This window comes from Salvelinus alpinus, chromosome 1 (assembly GCF_045679555.1).
Source record: "Salvelinus alpinus chromosome 1, SLU_Salpinus.1, whole genome shotgun sequence".
NCBI lineage: Eukaryota > Metazoa > Chordata > Actinopteri > Salmoniformes > Salmonidae > Salvelinus > Salvelinus alpinus.
In genome coordinates, this window is record NC_092086.1 from 89,336,984 (window position 1) to 89,360,362 (window position 23,379).

The following is a 23,379-nucleotide window of genomic DNA, read 5'->3' on the forward strand; positions in this document are numbered from 1 at the left end:
TGTGTGTGTGTGTACCATTGCGTACCTTCAGTTGACTAGCTCAGCACTAATGATTTAGAGGACAAAAATAGAAGGAGAGGGAGGGTATTGACGAGGATAAAGTAAAACAGAGGGAGGAGGGATAATTGAGCAACAGAGTCAGGGATGACTAACCCGCACCAGAGGAGAGATAGAGAGAGCAGGAGGGGGAGAGGAATAAAATAATAGAGCTATATGAGTGTGTTAAAGGTAAGCGGAAGTTAATGTTACATATTAGCAGTGTTTTACTGAAGAGCTCAATGGGTACGGGGACAAAAGTAGGAGAAGAAACAGGCTGGTATATTTTAAAGTGACAAACAAAGGACAATACATCTATATCACCAGAAAACCAGGTAAGATATTATATTTATACTTTAAACCTAACACATAATACTGTACATACTCTGCTGTAGACATTGCTTTGTTCACACATTATATATACATAACGTGAATTATTAAAACAAAGTGAAAATATCAACACCATCCCCACAAACATACAGAGGATGATGAATAAATATTTTCCTTACTGCTGTAATAAAACGTTTAAAATTGTATAAATACCCAATTTCCACACATTCTTGATTTTACAAAATGGTTAATATGTTCAATACACATAATTTGAAGCGATGATAATAAAATGTTGCAAAAGAATTGCAGTAGTAGCGCCTGCAGTCGCTTGTATTGGGTTTCCGTTCTGCATATCTGTCTGAATGAATGGATATTAATTATTTACAGCACCAGCGAAGGTCATAGGAGGTCCATCGGGACCAAGACAGTTTTAGCTGCACCTTCCCATGAAATACACACCCCCCCTGCACCAAGAGGTAATGTGCTCCTTTAAATGTTCCAATCCACTTGTTATTAGAAAGAGATACATGTGAAGGCTTCTGGAATAACTAAACCAAGTTTCAACCAATTATCTTCCACTGGAAGGCCATGAGAGAGTTCTGTGTGATAAACACTCCCAACATGGAAGATAAACATGAGGAAGGTAAACATTGAGCACATAAACAACATTTTCCAACTAATTTAGCATTAATTTACGTGCATCCTCTAAAGAAAACAAACATACAAATACACAAACACACACACACTGTGCACAACAACACACAAGAAGAACCCACTGTCATTGGTCCCATTTCCATTCTTGATACTTAGCATAAACTTTCAAAATATGTCACATTCTTGGACAGTGGATCAATCTACTCCAAAACATGGGCTTGAGTGTACTCATGGTCAAAGCGGATCAGAAATGCAGTATGGATGAATGGAGAGTTTCCGGAAGAGTGTGTTACTGATTGAAGAGCCAATAGACCGAGAATTGTCCATAATCAGCTAAAAACATTCCTAGTGAGTATTTCCAAACTAAAGCACTTGTTTTCTCCCTTATGCAGAGAACATTCCTTCCCTCAAACTATCTGCAAACCTGGAGAGTACAGTTTAGAAGACAACCACACCTGAGAGAGAGCAAATGACAGGAACACTAGACAAGCAGAAGAATTTGCCCCAAGGAAGGCTTGATGAAAAAGGAACATGAGACGCTGCAGAAGAGAGAAAAACAACCACAGTCAACCATGAGTATAAGCCAAGCCTCCAACACCACAGAGAGCACACCTATGACAGAGACCCTCTCTTCCTTCACCCCACCCCCCCCTCTCTCCCCCTCCCCCTGCAGTATTGACGAGTCCTACAAGTATATCTTCCTCCCTCTCTGCTACTCCCTCACCTTCTTCTTCAGCCTGACGCTTAACTCCATTGTCCTGGTGCGCTCCTGCCGTCGCTATGGTGGCTGTCGCCACGGCAATGCCCCCCGCCGCTGGACCACGTCTCTGATCTACATGGTGAACCTGGCAACCACGGACCTGATGTACGGCCTGTCCCTGCCCTTCCTGGTGGCCAGCTATATGCTGCGAGACCGCTGGGTGTTTGGGGACTTCATGTGTCGCCTGGTGCGTTTCCTGTTCTACTTCAATCTCTACTGCTCCATCTTCTTCCTCACCTGTATCTCCGTCCACCGCTACCTAGGCATTTGCCACCCCATGAGGACCATCACCCTGGAGAGCAAGGGGGCTGTGAGGGGGATCTGCGCCATGGTGTGGGTGGTGGTGTTCGTGCTTACTTGTCCCATCTTTAGGTTTGCCCAGACGGGGTATGTGGTGAGAGGAGGAGGTGGTGGAGGGAGGGCAGGAGAGCAGGGGAATGGATCTGAGGAGGAGTGGGGTGGAGATGTACTCGGTGGTGGGCCGAAGGTGTTTGTGAACTGTTGGGATGATGCTATTGATAATGAGTTTGCAGAATACGTCCCGTACGGCCTCGTCCTGCACCTACTGGGGTTCTTCATCCCATTCACCATCATCGCATGGTGCTACTCCCAGGTAGTCAGGACCATCTTTAGGACCCTGCATTCCCCATCCAGCTCCCAGGTGGGGGGAGACGAGGAGGGAGGTGGTGGGGGGTCAGAAGGGCGCAGGGAGAGGACGTCCATCTCCATCTCCAGCTCACAGCACTCCCATTACATCCGCAGGCGCCGCAAGTCCATCAAAACCATCATCACAATCACTCTCCTGTTCGCACTCTGCTTCCTCCCCTTCCACGTTACCCGGACACTATTCCTGCTCCTCAGGAGGGGTCAGATGGGAGGATGCAATGCCATGAAGACAATCTCTATCTGCTACAAGGTCACTAGGCCACTGGCCTCCTGTAATGCCTGGCTGAACGCTCTCCTGTACTTCCTCACTGGAGACAAGAGTGTTCCCTGCTGCGACACGGCCAGTCGGCATGACCACCACCGCAACCCCTCTCTCTGGCCACTGAGGATCCTGAGGAAAGACAGAATGGGAGAGAAGGAGGAGGTGAAGAGAGAAAAGAAGACGGAAAAGGAGAAGGAGGGGGAGATTCGTCGGGACAATGAGTCAAAGTCTTCTGGGATTGTCTTTTAGGAGATTTTACGTTCAGAACATATACGGAATCGTTTAAGTGTACATTTGTGTGTGTGTGTGTGTGTGTGTGTGTGTGTGTGTGTGTGTGTGTGTGTGTGTGTGTGTGTGTGTGTGTGTGTGTGTGTGTGTGTGTGTGTGTGTGTGTGTGTGTGTGTGTGTGTGTGTGTGTGTGTGTGTGTGTGTGTGTGTGTGTGTGTATTTTTTGGGGACCTTTCTATTTGGGACACCTAGTAATTTTGCACTTTATTTCATTTGGACTTGTTACATTTGTTACTTTCTCAGTCGGCATGTTGACATTAAATGCAGGTCAAGTTATCATCGTGAACAGTGTGGTCTATTTCTTGTTCGTGTTTAACTTTATTTGTGTGATCACCGGCCAACAAAGACTGGTTATTACGGGGAGTGTCCTATGATAATTAGCCAATCTCTAATAGGGGTAGAAGGTTAATGATCCTCCCTTTTATCTGGTCCTCTAACACTGCACATAATCTGACACCCTCACACATCTTTAAACTCCGTATTAATTTACAAAACATGTCTGTCCCTCTCAATCACTCATACATTATTGGGAAGGCGCACACACACACAACCTCCATTCATACATTTCCCAGTCATAACCGTCCCTCCACCCCTCTCTCCAGGCCAGAGGACAGCTGGTGTATAAAATGTGATGTTGCAACAACGCAGGCTGGGACAGTAAGCAGCTCTGCCCCTGCTTATCAGCAGCCAGTGACCCACGAAGCCTGGACCACAAATATTATTGCTGACTGCTGTTCCCTCCCCTGCCTCTGTTAATGGAAAAGCGTGTGTGTGAAAAAGCTGTAGGCAAAGGACCAGTAGCAGCAGCCAGCACAAATAGCACAGTCAGAACACTCAAAACATGTTGAGGACAATCCTAGAGGAAACCATGGAGGAAGTCTCAATAGTCCAATTCAACAGAGTAATTGTTATAGAAGGACAACTGCGCAGAGTCACTGATTTAAGCTGTTATAAAGTCAACTTTGATCTACTTTTGTAATCCAGTACAGGGTTCGAATTACAGCTGGGCAAGGGGACTAGGCACCCCATAACAAACCATTGTATTTCAACCTAATAGGCATACCACCCCTAGGGGCCAAACCAGACTCATATTCACCCTAAAACCTGGACTTATTCCCAACCCCTATCCAAACCTTATCTTGAATGTTTGCTATTAAAATCTGTTTGGAAAAAGTGATGCAGTCAGGCAAGGTGCTCATTCGTCTCTCCAGCCGTGTTGGAGTGAATCTCCTTCATGCAATATTATATCTAACCAGGGAGAGGCGCTGTTATGACAGATTACGAAGTACCTCTATTTGGTGGAGGACTATGTTGTGAAATCTTTCAATTAGTTATATTTTGATAAATAGTTTAATTTTTGGGTTATTTTGTAGATTTTTTTGAGGACGCAATGAACAACTTAACTGGAGGATGGAACTTTTCAACGACGCAAATGTTTTGTTGAGGACTGTTCAGGACTGTTTTATTCTCTGACTGGTTAGCTACTAGCTAGCTAGCCAAGTTGAGTGTTAATGGTTAGCTACTGTAGCTAGCTAGCTAACCCTAAAAAGTCACGTCTCCAGCTGGCCGCCTAACCTAATTTCCCTTAAAAGTTATTGTAAGGGATATATCTCTCTAGTTGACAGTATTGGTCAAGTATGTGTTTGTTTAGCCTTTGTGCGACAACAGGAATTGCGTTTGAGTACTTTATACGGTTAGCTAGTTACGAATAGTCGCTTGCTGTAACTTGAGCCAAGTCTGACTTCATCTAACAAAAATGAGATAGAGGGAAGACACCAAGGACATTTCCCGCTGATTTAGCTTATCTGAATTGGACCGAAAGGTTTGTGTGTAAGGCCTGCAGGTCGGGCTTTCACCCAGATAGAGTAGGGCTCTACGCCGCCTCTGAGCACTCCTAGGCCAGCAGCTCGCGCTGCTAGGCTGGAGGCCGGTGATTTCAAGAAATGGAACGAATGGAAGTGGACCAGTGCGCAGGCGCAGCTGCCGGGAGCGGAGGCGGGGCTCTTCGTAGATCGAACAGCGCCCCCATGATCACGAGTGTCAGGTTAGTGAAATTGATATTCTACTTGATTGAAATAGAATTGTCTGTCATTTATGAAATTAGATTTTTGCAGTCATGTTTGTAATATGTCTGCCTTGGAATGATTCTGAGTTTTTTTGTTTGTTTCCCTCCACGTAACAGCGATGGTATGACAGTGTTCAGTCCAACTATTTCAGCCCGGTATCGACGGAGCAGTGTCTCTGTCAACCCCAGCTGTCCTTCTCTGGTGAGTGTGTGTGTGTGTGTGTGTGTGTGTGTGTGTGTGTGTGTGTGTGTGTGTGTGTGTGTGTGTGTGTGATTCAGTATTCTGTTAGTTAGTCCATCAACAGACCAACAATAATATATCCAGTCTTGATTCCATAGGCCATCCCCCTGTCCCCTTTCTCATTGGGTGGTGAGAGACCAGACCACAAAAGGCAGGTGAGGATAATGTTAGGGATATTGTGGGCCTCTTCCCTCTATTTGTGCAAATGCCTGCCTTTGAGTAATGATGCTGGTTTGAGTGTTTGCTTATACATTAGCCAGTGTGTTAGTACAGTTCAGTGTGAGGTTACCTTATGTAAATGCTCACATTGGTGTTTTAGTGTGTGTGGCACACTGTAGTATGTGTGTATGACCACTGACTGAAAGTGTGTATTTTCATTCAAGGAAGAGAATATGGAGATGACACTCAGGGGGAGTCTTCAGAGACTGAGGTAAGGTAGTGACACACACACACACACACACACACACACACACACACACACACACACACACTCACTCTCTCTAACAGTGTTTTCTCTCTCTTGTTGTAGTGCTTCCAACCTGGTCCCTCCTGTCAGTCACTGGCATGACCATTCATCAGTGGTGAGTACTCCCTCTGTGTTCTGCACATGACTGTAGTGCTTTGTCATACCAAAGCATGGAGAAAGGATTGATGGATAGATGATGAATAAATGGATGGATAAAGAGTCATCTCATATTTACTTATATTCGTCCTGTCTTTCACAGGGATTCCATTTACCGGACAGTGGTGTCACACCCAATTCGTCCCCTAGTCCAACTCGAAGGTTTAGGGGGTGAGTTGAGTTTCACGTTGCTTGACAAACTAACTTGAGTGTAGATTTATAGCTATCCTATGATTGTGGACTTACACTGTGTCCACAACAATTTAACACAAAGTGTCCCTTCACCGCCAGGCCAACAGTCAACTCTACTGTGAGATGGCCTGCCCTGACTCCACTGAAAAGGAAAGGTAAGAACAGTGCTTCAAGAATGGTGCTTACTTTACTCAGCCTTGGTGTGTGTGTCTGTCTTCTCTTTCATCCTGTCGTTCTGTCATGTAGGAGGAGTGGAGTCTGATGGTCCGCCGAAGAAGCTGTTTGTTGCAGGTGTAACAGATCCTGCTCACCGAACTAGTTACACAGTCAGGTGAGAACTAGAGACATTCAAACTCTTGCACACTTGTGAATATAGTGCTAGCTGCATCTCTTTTAACTTCCTGTTTTTTTCCCCTCTCCCTCTCCCTCTCCCTCTCCCCCAGTGTGTCTCAGGCATCTGCAGACTCTCCTACAGGTGGTGTGTCTGTGTGTGGTGCTAGTCCCCAGGGTAGTGCCCTGTACCTGTCTCCTCCCCCCTCATTCACCTCTCACCAGCCCAATATCTAGAAACCACAACACCAGCAGCCTATCACAGACCAGGACTACAGTCAGTCCTAGATTCTACTCACAGCCTATCAGAGCGCTCCTCTCCCTCAAACCATCAGAGCCTTGGGGAAACTCATCATATTCCTTGGCTCCTGAAGTAATGTCTTGAGTTGAAATCAAGATAATATATAGATGTTACACAAAGACTGGCACCTGTGCTTTGTTAATCGGAAGGTTGCATGAAATGCCCTGCCAAAGGAAGTCAGGGGTGAAGAGACTATATTTTTCCTTGTTGGGCTTTTGTTTATATCAAAGTTAGAGGTGTTAAAAGGCCTTGTCTGAAATTGTGTTCAGGGGTAATGGTGAGGGCACGTTGTAATCCCACTGAACGTGACCCAATAGCCCAGTATTCTTTGATAGTCCAGAAGTAAGCGCTCAAAAATGAGACATGAAGACAAGGTGTCACAGCAGACTGTCGAGCCAGCGGTGGCTCAGTTTGTCTATGTGAATACTGATATAAGCAGGGCTGCCTTTAAGGCAGGACTGGGAGTGGGTTCTCTGGCTGAAGGGGTTTGTTCTGTAGATATAGAATCCCTAGGCAAAGCTCTGCCCAGAGGACCCACCCAGTCCTGGTCCTTTATGGCCTAAACCTAATGAGAGATCGGCATGGATACTCACCTCTTGACAGGTGTGTGTGAACTTTAGTTTGATAGAAGGGACCTCGACTGGTGATCTCAGTCCTCTGGGTAGTGCGTGATATTACCCTTTCTCTACATGCATACTACTTTAAAAAGGGTAGCCTGTGGGGTGTTATCACATTTTCCCATTGATTACATGAATGTTATTATTTGACTTCTGTAATGTGGTATGGTTGTACATGCTCAGGACCCTCGTAGATATTGTGAAATATCATAAGTGACATCATGGGTATATCATGTTGTTTGGGTTGATGTAATCTATGGGAAATTCTGTTTTTTAATCCCATGCATGAGTCTGTGACCTCCAGACCTTTTGACTTGTGAAATAGAGTACAAGCTGCTTAGAGAAGTGTCTTATACAAAAACAAATAATGTTAATGATAGTAACTATGTGTAATACTCTTCAAATGCCCTTTCCAGAGCTGAGTTTTACAGCAACAGACAGATTCGTTTCTCTAAATCTGGTCTCCTTTTTGTGGACGGAACATTCTACTTCCAATTAAGATTTTGCACAGTATTAGTTTCACATTATTAATCAATATTACTGTTACACAAATGGGATCCTGATTAAGACATGCTGTTGCGTTGTATATTTGTTGCTTAATTTGCTCATTTCTCATCGGGTCTCTGTCCTGTCTCAAAGAAGTGCTTAGGTCAGCAAGAGTTGAGGGTCATCTTCTGATCTTAACCCCAGATTTAGAAACGTTGTTTGTTTTTCCTCAGTGACAATCAGTGAATTTGGAGGGAAATAAAAACTCCAGTTGTTTTAAGTTCTATTCATGTTAACTTGTTGTTCTCAATAATGTAGTTTGGTTCCTTTGGCACAAAATATTCTATGACGCTGGCATACATTGTTTAAATTGACAACCAGCGTCAGTTTCATTTCTCTCAAAAGCTGTATGATTGAGACACTAATGTAGATCATCAATCAACTCACATTGCCAAACCCAAATTTATCTTTCTTACACCATGTACAGAAATATATTGTGGCTTTCGACATGTATTTTATACTATTTCCTGAGTATGGGAAGATCCTGTAAATGCATACTAGGTTAAATGACATGAACATCAATAGAAGATCTCTTATCTCATAACTAACTCAATTTTATCTGCAGTTAGCCAGAGGTTAACTTGCAATCAAATGGCACTAATATTCAGTGGTAGTTTCACCAATCCCATCCTGTTGCAGAGGATGAACTATATAGGGAGGGAAATACAATGAGTTGGAGATGACCTGAAGCCAAATATAAAATATTTTAATCTCCTGTTGATGTTCATTGCAGTTGACCCACAGGATTGGCATGCCTTATCAGCCACAATCTTAAAAATTGTTTTCGAAAAACGACATGTCAGTGTTAGAGGGCTCCTTTTTTTCTGGTTTTCAAACTGACATTAGAATGAGGCCTAGAGAGTGATAGGATGAAAGAGATAGAGAAGAGGTGAAAAAAGGGAACTAAAGCACATCTGCCAGACCATTCAAGTATTTTCAAACTGTAAATAGCTTTGAGAAACGTCTACATAAAAAGATTGTATTTTTTAATGGAACTTTTAATAGAGTGAGAGAAACTATTAATTCCCTCTGAGTAGCCTTTCTCATGCCTGTAAAGTTGACACAAAATGTGTCTAGTTTTAGGGGGGTATAATGTACACCTTTTAAATATATAAATAAAATGATAAAAGTCACTGTATTATATCAGAAAACCTGTGGACTCTCCTTTCTCTCCATAGATCCTTTGATATGGTTACCTGTCCATTTCTGCAAGCTTTCTTTATAACCACCTTAGATGGCAGTCCGGACTGCTACCCTCTGTGTCACATAATTCTACAAGCACAGTGAAACAGACAAAAAGATATTAACATTTTACTAAACAACATAAGGAATCATGTCATGCACAACCATTGTTTGAACAAAATTAAATAATACTTGGCTAGCCTATATCTTGTCTTTATAAATATATCAACCCGTGGTACACAACATGTACACTCACTCCGTTACGTGATGGACATGGAGCGTATTCATTACGGAAACGGTTTAATAACCCAGCGGAAGTAAACAGAGCAAAATAAGAGTTTCTATTGGACTGATTCTGGTACGTCCCTCCCTGTTTCAGTTTGTTTGCTTTCAAGATTTTTTTGCAACAGAATTTGCCGAATGAATATGCCCGACGGCTGCATTCAGTACAAGAAAATACTTAATACAACAGAAACGGTGGTGTTCTGAACAACCAGTTGAAAAAACAGGGAGGGAACTGGGTTGAGGAACACTCTGCTGCCCTTTAAATAGTCACTCATTGCTTCAAGCCACACCCACCAAACAGAGAAAACGTACCTCAAAGTCTGTTCAAGAACGTGTTGGGGAAACATGTCGTTCAGTACAAACCATTCTGCAACGTAACAAATGTATAATCAAACTGAACGCACACCTGCACTGCAACACCTCTCTGGAGATCATGGACATTCATGTTCAGCCACAATACAGTACTTGTAAAATTAGCAGTGCAAATAAATTATAATATTTTACAATACAAAAAGCTATACAAAACACAAAAACAAGTTTTTTTTTCTCAGAGTGAAATGGAAGGGGTTCTCTGTAGAAATGGCACAGACTGAATAGAGAAGCACTTGATTGGGAGGGGGGGGGGGGGGGCTGTTCATAAAAATACAAAAAGGCATCTGCTAAAATCTGTCCAAAATAGCTCTGTAACAAGGATACCAACTAATCTGCTTTCTGGTGATAGAGGGACCCAGGTTTTTCAACCAACGGGTACAACGGGGTTAGAGGTCAGTGAGACAGGAGGGGCATGTCACTGGAGTTCATGATGAGGCTGGAGTCCAGGTTGAGGCTCTCTGAGAAAACAAGATGAGACACACATATTTAAAAACAGAACAGATGAGGACAACTACATTTTCAGCTAAATACCTTTGACTTCAGCATAATGACACAATGTGAACCATATTGATTGAGAGCCAGTGATGGAGCTGATATTATTCACCTTGATCGAAATTGAGCTTGGTGTTGGATCCATCTCCCAGTCCCTCAATGTCCACCAGGTCGCTGTTCACATCCAAGTCATTCAGAGCACTGAGCGTCACATCTACACACAGACAGACAGGGAAAACGTGTAATATGTTAATAAACGTGCACATTCAAAGTAGCCAATGCATCAGCAGTATCGATTCAATAAAGGGTTCAAGTAATTTCTACAAAAAATGTCTTGGTCTTTTGACTATGGATGAAAATCTAGTCTACTAAATTCCGTATACAAGCCATACTCATCACACAATCCCTGCCCTTTGAGGTAAAGGCCTGTATCATTCCACTCACCTGCTGTTTTCTGTTTCTTGATGGCAGGGGGCATAGGGGAGGCGCTCTGAAGCCCTGTTGTCAGGACAACCTGTGAGGTGGGCACAGCAATGACTGTGGGGGCCACGGGTGCTGGTTCAGCTGCCATGGTGACCGTGGTCTTCTTGGTGGTCTTTTTGGGAGAGTCGGAAGAGAGGGGCATCCTGCTGTTCTCATACAGTTTCCTCTTCACTGTTGTCTTTATCTGGGCTCTGCATTAAAACAGGAAACAGATTGGTAATGTGATTTTCATACAGGTTGACAGACTAGATAATTTGCCAACAGATTTATTAACCCCACCAGACATCTTCTTTAGAAAGAAGGTAGTAAAGATGAAAGGTCAATGGATGAAAGCGTGGAAAAAGACAGGTAAGAGTGGGTGCAGTATGATAAAAGATAGAGCGAGAATGATAAAGTGAAAGAGGCATGGACAATTTTAACTTTATATCAATAGTACTGCATTAGTTTAGGGTCGTATGACTAATGTACACCATCATGGTGCCCATGGTTATTAACTAGTAAATCTGTCGATGTGCCCATGAGCAAGGCACTTAACCCTAATTGTTCCAGGGTCGCCATTGTGACTAAACCTAGCCACCGTGACCCCACTCTCCGAGGGTGTCTCGGGTAGAGTTGGGATATGCGAAAAAAATAACATTTCAATTTCACACACGTGTAAAATACACATTTATACATGTGTGAAATAGGACAAATATAAGCACTCACCAAAGTATTATTATTATTATTTGTAGTCAATTTGAGCAGCACTGTTTAAGATCTCTCTTAGACAGTTCTTACCTTAGTAGAGGCGGAAGTAATTTGGGGCTGCTGTTGACTCAAATCAAATCAAATGTATTTTATATAGCCCTTCGTACATCAGCTAATATCTCGAAGTGCTGTACAGAAACCCAGCCTAAAACAGCAAGAAATGCAGGTGTAGAAGCACGGTGGCTAGGAAAAACTCCCTAGAAAGGCCAGAACCTAGGAAGAAACCTAGAGAGGAACCAGGCTATGAGGGGTGGCCAGTCCTCTTCTGGCTGTGCCGTGTGGAGATTATAACAGAACATGGCCAAGATGTTCAAATGTTCATAGATGACCAGCATGGTCAAATAATAATAATCACAGAAGTTATCGAGGGTGTAGCAAGTCAGCACCTCAGGAGTAAATGTCAGTTGGCTCCACTTGGATAGCCAGCTAACTTAGCTAGCTTCCTATCCCACTCAACAACAATATCTTAAGAAGCTAACGTTAGTAAGGAGGTACATTTAGCGTTTCAACAATTAACACGACAGAACAAGTCACATAGACTAATGACTTAACAAAGTGTAACTTTTTCGTTCGCAAACTACGTTTAGCTATTTCAAAAATATCTGCTAGTTATAGTTGCTGATTGTCGTCGAGAAAGGAGAAGGCGGGGCCTAACTGAGGGCTACTACGGAATGAATCGAGTGTCAGCTGATGGAGGTTAGGTTGACGCTCGTCCATTGAGAAAAGAAAACGACTGTTTTAGATTAGTGTATCTAAATTATATATTTGGGTAGAATATATCAACTAGAAGAATGCCATCTCTTTTATTCTGCGGTCCGAAAATGGCCGCCTGTGGAATAGTGATCAGCATATGGGGAGTCATCATGTTGGTAAGGATTTAGCTAGCTGGCTAATGTTAGCGTTACAGACAGTAGTAATGTAGTCAGTATTTCCCACCCCCACGCTTGCAAGTAAAGTATCTGCTAACGCTAGCTAGGTGTCAAGATGTTCCACGTTTCAATATCAGTCAACAATCAGCATATTTGATAAGACACCTATAGCTGATTGTGGGCTTAAGTAACTTGCCTTTTCCAGAATATTTGGTCATTATAGCTAGCCAAATAAAATAACAGTCTGGTGTTGCTAGAACCTCTCTTCTTGACTAACTGTACGGGTATGCTAGATATAGCAGTGAAATGAATTGGCTGATGTTTGATGACAGATCGTGTGACTGAGTTTGTCAATCGACCCTGTATGCACAGGATGTCTCTACTGACTCGGCCCTAATTGACCCTGTAAATACTCTTGACTAGACTGAATGTGGATAATGCAATACATATGTATAGTGATGCACCGATATGACATTTTTGTCCAATACCGATATCCTTTATTCCCCCCCCCCAAAAAAAACACGATACCGATATTTAACATTTTAGCGGCCTTTTAAGCATTCTAGTACAGTTAAATAGCTAACACACACACATGGACGCAGCGGTCTAAGGCAGTGCATCTCAGTGAAAGAGGCGTCACTACAGTCCCTGTTTCGAATCCAAGCTGTATCACATCCGGCCGTGATTTGGAGTCCCATAGGGTGGCGCACAATTTGCCCAGCGTCGTCCAGGTTTGGCCGGTGTAGGCCGTCATTGTAAATAAGAATTTGTTCTTAACTGACTTGCCTAGTTAAATAAATGTTACACACACCACACTGACCAAAAAGTTGTTTTGTTGGCATTTACATATGCCCCATTACCAGTAAATCATAATCAAAACCTATTTCTTTCACTTACTAGCTGTGCTGTTTCGTTGTTCATTAGTTCAGTCGTTTCATTCTCACATACGATTTCTATGGAACTCCGTTTGGGTATTTGCGTGTCAAAAAAGATACTATTTAACACTATTTGATGTGTCAAATAACACTATTTGACGTGTCAAATAACACTATTTGACGTGTCAAATAATACTATTTGACCAATCAGGACCTGAATTTGACAGCACATCACATAATAATTTAAAGCGTTCATAAATGTTTTATGTAGTTATTACACATTGATTACACTATCACTCGTATTTCATATGTCACAACGATTCATCGATAGTATGCTATGATGCTGGTAAAGTTGTCTCGCGCACCTACAGTGCTGGTCATAAAGAAAGCTAGCTAGCTCATGGATGCAAACAATGTTCTTCCCCAAAAACATAGCAAAACAACATAATCTGTTTCAGTAGCAATAGTTAGCTAGCTAACTATATAGCTAGGTGTCATCATCTAAAATAACCCTAATTTCTAAGACAGTTAGAGACAAAGTAGAGCCGCAATTCAACGGCTCAGACACAAGAGGTATGTGGCAGGGTCTACAGTCAATCACAGATTACAAAAAGAAAACCAGCCCCGTCGCGGACCAGGATGTCTTGCTCCCAGACAGACTAAACAACTTCTTTGCTCGCTTTGAGGACAATACAGTGCCACAGACACGGCCCGCTACCAAAACCTGCAGGCTCTCCTTCACTGCAGCCGACGTGAGTAAAACATTTAAACGTGTTAACCCTCGCAAGGCTGCAGGCCCAGACGGCATCCCCAGCCGCGTCCTCAGAGCATGCGCAGACCAGCTGGCTGGTGTGTTTACGGACATATTCAATCAATCCTTATCCCAGTCTGCTGTTCCCACATGCTTCAAGAGGGCCACCATTGTTCCTGTTCCCAAGAAAGCTAAGGTAACTGAGCTAAACGTCTACCGCCCCGTAGCACTCACTTCCGTCATCATGAAGTGCTTTGAGAGACTAGTCAAGGACCATATCACCTCCACCCTACCTGACACCCTAGACCCACTCCAATTTGCTTACCGCCCCAATAGGTCCACAGACGCGCAATCGCAACCACACTGCACACTGCCCTAACCCATCTGGACAAGAGGAATACCTATGTGAGAATGCTGTTCATCGACTACAGCTCAGCATTTAACACCATAGTACCCTCCAAACTCGTCATCAAGCTCGAGACCCTGGGTCTCGACCCCGCCCTGTGCAACTGGGTACTGGACTTCCTGACGGGCCGCCCCCAGGTAGTGAGGGTAGGTAACAACATCTCCACCCCGCTGATCCTCAACACTGGGGCCCCACAAGGGTGCGTTCTGAGCCCTCTCCTGTACTTCCTGTTCACCCACGACTGTGTGGCCATGCACGCCTCCAACTCAATCATCAAGTTTGCAGACAACACTACAGTGATAGGCTTGATTACCAACAACGATGAGCCGGCCTACAGGGAGGAGGTGAGGGCCCTCGGAGTGTGTTGTCAGGAAAATAATCTCACACTCAACGTCAACAAAACAAAGGAGATGATCGTGGACTTCAGGAAACAGCAGAGGGAGCACCCCCCTATCCACATCGACGGGACAGTAGTGTAGAGGGTAGAAAGTTCCTCGGCGTGCACATCACGGACAAACTGAATTGGTCCACCCACACAGACAGCATGGTGAAGAAGGCGCAGCAGCGCCTCTTCAAACTCAGGAGGCTGAAGAAATTCGGCTTGTCACCAAAAGCACTCACAAACTTTTACAGATGCACAATCGAGAGCATCCTGTCGGGCTGTATCACCGCCTGGTACGGCAACTGCTCCGCCCACAACCGTAAGGCTCTCCAGAAGGTAGTGAGGTCTGCACAACGCATCACCGGGGGCAAACTACCTGCCCTCCAGGACACCTACACCACCCGATGTCACAGGAAGGCCATAAAGATCATCAAGGACAACAACCACCCGAGCCACTGCCTGTTCACCCCTCTATCATCCAGAAGGCGAGGTCAGTACAGGTGCATCAAAGCAGGGACCGAGAGACTGAAAAACAGCTTCTATCTCAAGGCCATCAGACTGTTAAACAGCCACCACTAACATTGAGTGGCTGCTGCCATACATGTAAAAAATGTATCACTAGCCACTTTAAACAATGCCACTTAATATAATGTTTACATACCCTACATTACGCATCTCATATGTATATACTGTACTCTATACCACCTACTGCATCTTGCCATCTTTATGTAATACATGTATCACTAGCCACTTTAAACAATGCCACTTAATGTAATGTTTACATACCCTACATTACTCATCTCATATGTATATATTGTACTCGATATAATTTACTGCATCTTGCCTATGCCGTTCTGTACCATCACTCATTCATATATCTTTATGTACATATTCTTCATCTCTTTACACTTCTGTGTATAAGGTAGCTGTTGTGAAATTGTTAGGTTAGATTACTCGTTGGTTATTACTGCATTGTCGGAACTAGAAGCACAAGCATTTCGCTACACTCGCATTAACATCTGCTAACCATGTGTATGTGACAGATTTGATTTGATTTGAGTTCTTATTTGATTAATGGTGGTCGGACCCATCTATGTAAAGCTAGCCACAATAAGGATTAGCCCCAATAGTGGACTTTGCGGTTAGCCTTCAAAATAAAAGTATGGCATAATTCTACTATTTGTATTAATTTCCATCAGTCAATGACATATTATTATTTTGAAGGCAAACTGAAAATTCCACTATTGTGCCTAATCCTTATTGTGGCTAGCTTCACAACACATAACCCTGTCCGGTCAAGCCAGATGAAGCTAGCTGGTTGCTTATAACGTTAGCTTTGGGCAACAGGGTTAAGTAGCTGGCTAGCTATTTATTTTCATGAACTGAAGTTAAATTTCAATAGGTGAACAACAAGTGGCTACCTAGCTAATACTTACTCACAAGGATTCCTAAATCATTGCTAAGAGTAATGAAAATGACTGCAGTTTCTACTGGTCATTGTTTTCAGGCTGGTTGTATTGGTGCTAGCAAGGTACCAAGCTAAAGCTAGCTACCCCAGAAGTTGCGGTCGAACAAATGATGCTTTATTATCAACCCGGGTATTGTAAACACATCGTTCGTGGCCGGTGTTTGCTGACTTTTTTGTACACCTTTGACAGTGCCACTGTATCTTTTTTGACATGCAAAGACCCAAACGACGTTCCATAGTATGTATGTCATGAAGCTAATAGCAGTGACGCTATCACTGTGTAACTCCGGTAGGGTAACATCGGAAAAATATCGCACTTGGTAGTGTTAACCAGTGCTCGACCAGTCGGCGAAAGCCAACATCACCTATGACAGAGAAAGGTTGATTGTCAAGGGCAATGAATTCCATTCTTTTGGCTTTAATGGATTTTGCCTTTGAGTTGTCTCACTGAAATGTTGGTACTCTTTCAAATGACTGCTTGACTTGTTGACTGCTCGATCCACACAGCAGACATTGTGGGCTAGTTTAGGAATGCTGGGTTGCACGTACAGAGCAAAATTTTACGTGGTGTCATTACGTCATGTACCTTCGTTATATAGCTATGCACGTCAGCTTTGACATCGGTTTTGCACATTGGGCGTTAAACTAGACATCGGCCAATACTGATGTTGGCATTTTTAGCTAATATTGTCCGATTCCGATATGTTCACCGATATATCGTGCAACACTACATATGTATCATCTTTTTGTATTGCAGGTTATGTTGGGGATCTTCTTCAGTGCAAAGTCTGCTGTGCTGATTGAGGATGTGCCCTTCACTGAGGAGGACATCCGCAATGAGTAAGTGGTGTGAAAAAAAGGGACCATTAGGTGCTTAGTTTGACTACTAGTGTAGATGCCCTTTGAATTCACTCTTTGTAAACCATCCCATGTTGCCTCGCTTGGGTTGTTTTCCCCAAACTCATCTGTTTGGCTCATCTCTCTCTGCCCCACAGTAAGAACCCTCCGGGAACCATCTATGGACTCTACAACCAGGTGGGCATCAACTGCTTCATTGCAGCAGCCATCTATGTTGCAGTGGGGGCGGTGTCACTCTGCCAGGTCAGACTCAACAAGAGGCAGGAGTACATGGTGACATAAATTCCCCTGAAGCATCAGAAGATTATACACACACTAATTTAAGTTCTCAAGGGAAGCAACCTTATAAAAAGCTATTTGTATAGTAAAACATTGAACATTGAAGTCCTTTCTGTTATGCTATTGATTGAAATGTTATCATTCTTTGTATTTGCATACAACTATTTATTGAATTGACCTAAACTGTAACCCATCAATGCTAACTGACAATATTGATAATGATCAATAAAAATTTAAGTCTTGTTCCGCTCATGGACCAAACATTACATTCATGCTAGATAACTGACCACAAATTCCTAGATGCAACTCAACAGACCACTACAGTTACGGAAATATGTAATTATCTCCTCTTTCAGCCTGAATTGACAGCAAATTGATAGATGGTCAGTGTCTGTCAGGCAAATCAAGAGATATGTCAAAAATGGCTAAATATATTTTGTGTTTGTGTTTATTTATGTGCTGTTGTGAATTGTATGCTGTAAAAATATAGGGTCTGGATTCAGTCCATATCGCGGAAGATTCATGTTAAAATGTAAAGGTAATTTCCAATTGAGCCGACATGCAGCGTCAGAGATACTTTTGAGCAGATGGGAAACTCCATTTGAATCGTATTAACGGCCATTGTATACGTTGCCCATGCGTCGTCAATGGGCCGTGCAGTGCATTCTGGGCAATTTTGGCACAATAGGCCCTATTCTCCAGGATGTGAATGGGAGTCAATTGGGTGCTAGTTCATCCCAAAATTAGCATAAATGTTGTGAACAAGAAGTACAACATTACACATCTTTTCAGAGATGTGAGATAATTAACTTGTTCTAGGCTCCCGAGTGGCACAGCGGTCTAAGGCACTGTATCTCAGTGCAAGAGGCGTCACAACAGTCTCTGGTTCGAATCCAGGCTGTATCACATCCGGCGATGATTGGTAGTCCCATAGCTGGGCACAATTGGCCCAGCGTCGTCCAGGTTTGGCCGGGGTAGGCCGTCATTGTAAATAAGAATTTGTTCTTAACTGACTTGCCTAGTTAAATAAAATAAAAATACATTCTCTGTAATATCTTATAGCTTTGGAATCGTGCCATTACATACTTTCTAGGAAAAAAGGCCGGTTTCTCAACTCATGTCGCATTCAAAACAACTGGGAACTCAGAAATCTCAGACTTCAAGACAACTGGGAACTAGGGGGAAAAAATAAGCTCCGACAGGGAAAAATGGTTTTGAATGGTCATCCAACTGGAATTCCAAGTCGGAAACACAGGCATCTTTCTTGATCACCGAATTTCCGACCTGAAAATCACTGATGTCTTGATTTGACCGAGTTCCCAGTTGTCTTGAAAGCACCAACATACCCTGACTTTGAGAAGGGATTGCGTGACGATTAGTTTAGCAACCGCTGGCTGCAGCGTTTCTCAATTCATTGCCCAATGGGATTCTTATCTCCTCGTTTCTCTAATATCTCAGGCAGCTGTGAATAGTCTCCGCGAACAGTCCTTGCTAGCTGGGATCCTTGGGACGTCACCCCATTGAAGTTAACATTTTAAATGGTTAGGGTTTAGGGTAGGGACGTCCAAAGGATTTCAATCGAGCTATAACGTGGAACTTCCGCAATATAAATTGACTCCAGCCCTAACTGTAATAGTTCTTGTATTAGTTAAATCTGCTATAGTAATTCCTCAGAAAAGGATGGTGTATAAAATGTTCAAATTAAATATGCATTTATTTAATGTGTTTATTGTATTTTCCCCGGCCTTGCTATTCTCCGGAGTGTAATGATGTGAAATGATCTATACATGGTACTTTATGTGAAGGACTTCAGTCTCTTGTAGATGTTCCCTGCAATAAACTGGAAGTATAAATTAAATTAAATCGCTTCATTGAATATGATAATAAAAAATTTAAAAAATAAAATTCCAAGGCAACATGAAACAAAACAAGACATATTGCCAAGGCAGTTTAATTTCAAAATAAACATCAAAAGGCACTAGCACACCTGAGCTATATTTTTTGCAGGTGCATGGTAACAGTTGAATAAAATAAGAAACCCGTACACTGCTCTTGATAGTATCACTGCTCTTTAACAACTTTACGTATATGTAAGTAAACACAATCATGCTGTCTCTTAAGTGTTTGTCCATTCTATTTATCAATTTGACAATTCTAAGAATTATTTTTAAGATTACAGTAAATCAGTTCTTAGTAATATGTATTGATTATAAACAGTAATTATCAGTCATGTCTCTTTCAGCATCTACTAAACGCTCCATAATTACACAGTGTTATTATTACTTAAAAGACAGATAGAAACCCCTTACACCCCGTGACTCTACCCTTGCCACGGGTGAAATACAAATAGTTTACATCCAAAATTATACACTAGAAATCAGACAGAAATGGAAAGTATTCATGAGCAAATGTGGTGTATCACTTCAGTTCGCCACATCCCAGAAAGGTAATAACCTTTTCCCAGATACATTTTTTACACAAGTCATTACACAATGAAGAAGTTAATGTCGAAATACATGTTAGAATTATATACTATCACAAGCATGACTTTTCAAGCCATTGGTTAATGGTTAGGTTGCCGAATCTGCACAGCCTATGATCAAACTTTCCAACCTGGAAACATTTTATCATTCAGGTTGGACTTTCATCTTTTTTTAGAGCTGTAATCTTATTCCCTTGTATTTCTGCCTCCACAGAGAGTGGTAACATATCAACAAGTATCTTCTCAACACTTTCATCATGTTTAATCCCATAGGTCTTTGCCAGGAGCTCTAACGCCACAATGAATTTGTTTAGTGTTTCATCATCTCTGCCTCCAGGATCACCTCGTCATTGCACGCAATTGATTGAATGGACAACATTACAGTCTCAGATTTAGCAGCCTGGATCTGCATACAACAGCGGGTAATAAAAGTGTGTTGAAAATGGTTTAGATAACAGGGACCTACCATATCAACCCTGGTTTCTTTTGTTGAGTTGAGAGAAATACTGTCTTCATACTCACTGGAGTACACATTGGTCACCCTGATAGTGTCTCCAATGCCAACCATTGCAGCGCAGCTTACTTGGTCCCCCCAGAAACAGATCTCAATGGTTAATGGAGTTTTGTTTGGTCTCGTCCTGCAAGGTCAGGAAGCGCTGTGCAGTCAGCTTTCGCTGCTTTTTCACTTTCCCAGCCCCCTTAGTTAGAAAAGAGGGGGCAATTCACAAAAAATCACCAAGAAAAGGGTTAGGGTCATATGTCATGTAAAAAGTTATGAGGACACATCTTTAATTACAGTTCCCTGAATGCTCATCTTGGTGCTGGAATCAGATTCGTTGGCATCAGCTATGGAGAGGACTGTCTGATGAATGAGCATCCAGGCCTCCTCAACTAGCCAGTTAGGAACTTCAAAAGGGCTTGTTTTGGAAACATTGCTTCTGCTTGTGACCTTCACTGTGTCGTCGCTCATGATTAGATTCCTTAACAGGTAGTAGATTCCCTTTTGGAAGAAGTCGTATCTCTCCTTTCCAAATACAATGACTTCGATACAATCTGTGTCATCAACCAGACTCAACTTGAAATAAAAACCTTTTTTCTTTTTGTTAGCTATCAAATCAGACTTTGTGATCATCTTCCCAAGTATCACTTTATCACTGAGTTATTCCAAGGTTTTCAGCTTTGCGATAGTTATCATCTGACCAAAAGAGGGGGAAAGAGGATAAGTCAATGGCTGCGTTTACACAGGCAGACCAATTCTGATCTTTTTTGCACTAATTGGTCTTTTGACCTATCACGTCAGATCTTTTCACACAAAAAAATTATCAGAATTGGCCTGCCTGTGTAAATGCAGCCTATGTGACCAACCAGGTATTAAACCCAAGACATCTGTTTGACTCAAGCTTTGGGTGCTAACATGAGTTTTCAGGGCTCAGACAATGTTACTCATCATGTAATGGTGGTCATGTTGATCCTCCATATTTTAAATAAATAAAGGAGACAAACACTTACCCAGGATTTGAGAGTGCGCTTGGAAGAGGGAGGAGGATGACCCTGATGTCAAGTAGAAAATGAAACTATAAGTGGTTCTTTCATATAACATGGGTAGAGCTGACATTTTATAAAAATTCTATGGTGTATTTCCATCAAACAATTTGTCTACCAGAGGCCACCTGTCTGATCTGTTTTTTTCTTCAATTCAGACCAGGCTAACACGCTAACTTTTATTCAGCTTGTGAAAAGATCCCTAACTCTGGGCCTACCTTGTTGCTTTTCCCTTGCCCCTTCTTCTTTTGCCCTTTAAAACAAAATATATGAATTAATCAAACATAGGCATGAGGAGTAAATAAAATCAATCACCATTGTTCATAGAACTTGTCAAGTGAACATCCATTCAGAATATGTATGGCCATTCTGTACACCTACTGTATGAATTCAATTGAATGATTGAAACAAATGCAATTTAATTTTACGCTTGAAAACGTATATTCTTTATAACCTGGTTCTGACTCATCGTCCTTCGATTCTCTCACATGTTTTCTCTTCTGTAATTCTAATAAAATAATACATTTTATTCATCTTAATGTTTAAATCCTACTGAGTGAGGCACAGCAGCAATTTACCATTACACTAGAGCAGTGAAAACGCACCTGATTTGCCTAGTAACAGTACAACTGCATATGATGCCATCATTTCCATAAAAATGTACCATTCACTGAACAATCACACACCCTGAGGAAATGTTACTAATTTAAAGGGACACCTTTGTAAGGAAAACAATACAGAAAAAGATGTCTGCAATGCTATCAAAACTTGTTATACATATTTAAAATGTATAACAGTGGCTAGATGTCTCGGACTCCGAATCAATTATGTTGTGCGATTCTTGTGAAAAATAATCAACAACTACATTATCAACAAACTTTGTTGCACTCAACAATTTCTGCTGACCAGAGATAGAAAGTGAGATGGGAATGGGAATGTAAAGTCATTAATGCTACACTTTCTGTGAAATTGTAATATCTTTATTTTCTTTCTGCATTTTCCTATTCTGGCCCTTAACAATGGGGAGCAGTAGGTTCTGAACAGTAGGGTCCTTTCTTAGGATCTCCTCCATCACTCTCTTCACCTCAAGGATAGACTCAACCAATCCATAGTGTTTGATAATGATTCTAGCCATGTCTTCTCTTGCGGTGCCCTTCTCTACACTTTCCGTAATTAGTTTTAAACAGTTGAGCATCTTTTTGTAATCACTATCATTCAGGTGCTCTATAATGCTATTAAGCGCTGCATGTCACTTATTTCCATCGCTTGAAGTCATCTCTGGGAAAAGGAAAATTCATCTTAAAAATATAACTTACAAATGCACATTTTAAGCAGATTGATCAAGCTACTGTGGCACCCTTGGCTAACTTGCTATTTCATTTGAAAAGATGTAGGCTACAATAAACTAGATTATATCAATCGGGTAGTCAGACGAGACGATCCCCCATATCGAAATATTCTTATTAAATACTTTTTCTTTACGTAGTTGAATGTGCTGACAACAAAATCACACAAAAATTATCAATGGAAATCAAATTTATCAACCCATGGAGGTCTGGATTTGGAGTCACACTCAAAATTAAAGTGGAAAACCACTCTACAGGCTGATCCAACTTTGATGTAATGTCCTTAAAACAAGTCAAAATGAGGCTCAGTAGTGTGTGTGGCCTCCACGTGCCTGTATGACCTCCCTACAACGCCTGGGCATGCTCCTGATGAGGTGGTGGATGGTCTCCTGAGGGATCTCCTCCCAGACCTGGACTAAAGCATCCGCCAACTCCTGGACAGTCTGTGGTGCAACGTGGCGTTGGTGGATGGAGCGAGACATGATGTCCCAGATGTGCTCAATTGGATTCAGGTCTGGGGAACGGGCGGGCCAGTCCATAGCATCAATGCCTTCCTCTTGCAGGACCTGCTGACACACTCCAGCCACATGAGGTCTAGCATTGTCTTGCATTAGGAGGAACCCAGGGCCAACTGCACCAGCATATGGTCT

General features: G+C 42.3%; 4 protein-coding genes across 4 annotated transcripts; 3 read left to right on the plus strand and 1 right to left on the minus strand.

Moving 5' to 3' along the window:
* Window positions 1-1,416: 1,416 nt before the first annotated feature.
* On the plus strand, window positions 1,417-3,063 carry LOC139533492 (P2Y purinoceptor 3). The gene has a single exon (XM_071331555.1). It carries the CDS (start codon window positions 1,539-1,541, stop codon window positions 2,955-2,957), a length of 1,419 nt encoding a protein of 472 aa, XP_071187656.1. The 5' UTR covers window positions 1,417-1,538; the 3' UTR covers window positions 2,958-3,063.
* Window positions 3,064-4,271: 1,208 nt separating this feature from the next.
* On the plus strand, window positions 4,272-9,061 carry LOC139533496 (P2R1A-PPP2R2A-interacting phosphatase regulator 1-like). The gene is made up of 9 exons (XM_071331570.1): window positions 4,272-5,040; window positions 5,179-5,263; window positions 5,401-5,457; window positions 5,686-5,732; window positions 5,832-5,883; window positions 6,028-6,095; window positions 6,216-6,271; window positions 6,363-6,447; window positions 6,560-9,061. The coding sequence occupies exons 1-9, from the start codon at window positions 4,940-4,942 to the stop codon at window positions 6,681-6,683; spliced, it is 675 nt and encodes a 224-aa protein (XP_071187671.1). The 5' UTR covers window positions 4,272-4,939; the 3' UTR covers window positions 6,684-9,061.
* Window positions 9,062-9,208: 147 nt separating this feature from the next.
* Window positions 9,209-11,860, minus strand: LOC139533502 (chromatin complexes subunit BAP18-like). The gene is made up of 4 exons (XM_071331582.1): window positions 11,502-11,860; window positions 10,686-10,915; window positions 10,354-10,455; window positions 9,209-10,207 (listed from the first exon to the last, which is right to left on the minus strand). The coding sequence occupies exons 2-4, from the start codon at window positions 10,864-10,866 to the stop codon at window positions 10,143-10,145; spliced, it is 348 nt and encodes a 115-aa protein (XP_071187683.1). The 5' UTR covers window positions 10,867-10,915; window positions 11,502-11,860; the 3' UTR covers window positions 9,209-10,142.
* Window positions 11,861-12,119: 259 nt separating this feature from the next.
* On the plus strand, window positions 12,120-19,217 carry LOC139533509 (ribonuclease kappa-B). The gene is made up of 3 exons (XM_071331595.1): window positions 12,120-12,340; window positions 16,980-17,062; window positions 17,218-19,217. Exons 1-3 carry the CDS (start codon window positions 12,263-12,265, stop codon window positions 17,360-17,362), a joined length of 306 nt encoding a protein of 101 aa, XP_071187696.1. The 5' UTR covers window positions 12,120-12,262; the 3' UTR covers window positions 17,363-19,217.
* The last annotated feature ends 4,162 nt before the right edge of the window (window positions 19,218-23,379 follow it).

What these genes read in the sequence shown, in the direction of transcription:
- LOC139533502 (XM_071331582.1), bottom strand. Translation starts at nt 10,866, where the DNA reads ATGCCCCTCTCTTCCGACTCTCCCAAAAAGACCACCAAGAAGACCACG. An exon ending in CAAGAAACAGAAAACAGCAG is followed by an intron (nt 10,456 to 10,685) that starts GTGAGTGGAATG and finishes GTCTGTGTGTAG; the next exon opens with ATGTGACGCTCAGTGCTCTG. An exon ending in CAAGCTCAATTTCGATCAAG is followed by an intron (nt 10,208 to 10,353) that starts GTGAATAATATC and finishes TTGTTTTCTCAG; the next exon opens with AGAGCCTCAACCTGGACTCC.
- LOC139533509 (XM_071331595.1), top strand. Translation starts at nt 12,263, where the DNA reads ATGCCATCTCTTTTATTCTGCGGTCCGAAAATGGCCGCCTGTGGAATA. An exon ending in TATGGGGAGTCATCATGTTG is followed by an intron (nt 12,341 to 16,979) that starts GTAAGGATTTAG and finishes TTTGTATTGCAG; the next exon opens with GTTATGTTGGGGATCTTCTT. An exon ending in GAGGAGGACATCCGCAATGA is followed by an intron (nt 17,063 to 17,217) that starts GTAAGTGGTGTG and finishes TCTGCCCCACAG; the next exon opens with TAAGAACCCTCCGGGAACCA.
- LOC139533496 (XM_071331570.1), top strand. Translation starts at nt 4,940, where the DNA reads ATGGAACGAATGGAAGTGGACCAGTGCGCAGGCGCAGCTGCCGGGAGC. An exon ending in CCCATGATCACGAGTGTCAG is followed by an intron (nt 5,041 to 5,178) that starts GTTAGTGAAATT and finishes TCCACGTAACAG; the next exon opens with CGATGGTATGACAGTGTTCA. An exon ending in GGCATGACCATTCATCAGTG is followed by an intron (nt 5,884 to 6,027) that starts GTGAGTACTCCC and finishes TGTCTTTCACAG; the next exon opens with GGATTCCATTTACCGGACAG.
- LOC139533492 (XM_071331555.1), top strand. Translation starts at nt 1,539, where the DNA reads ATGAAAAAGGAACATGAGACGCTGCAGAAGAGAGAAAAACAACCACAG.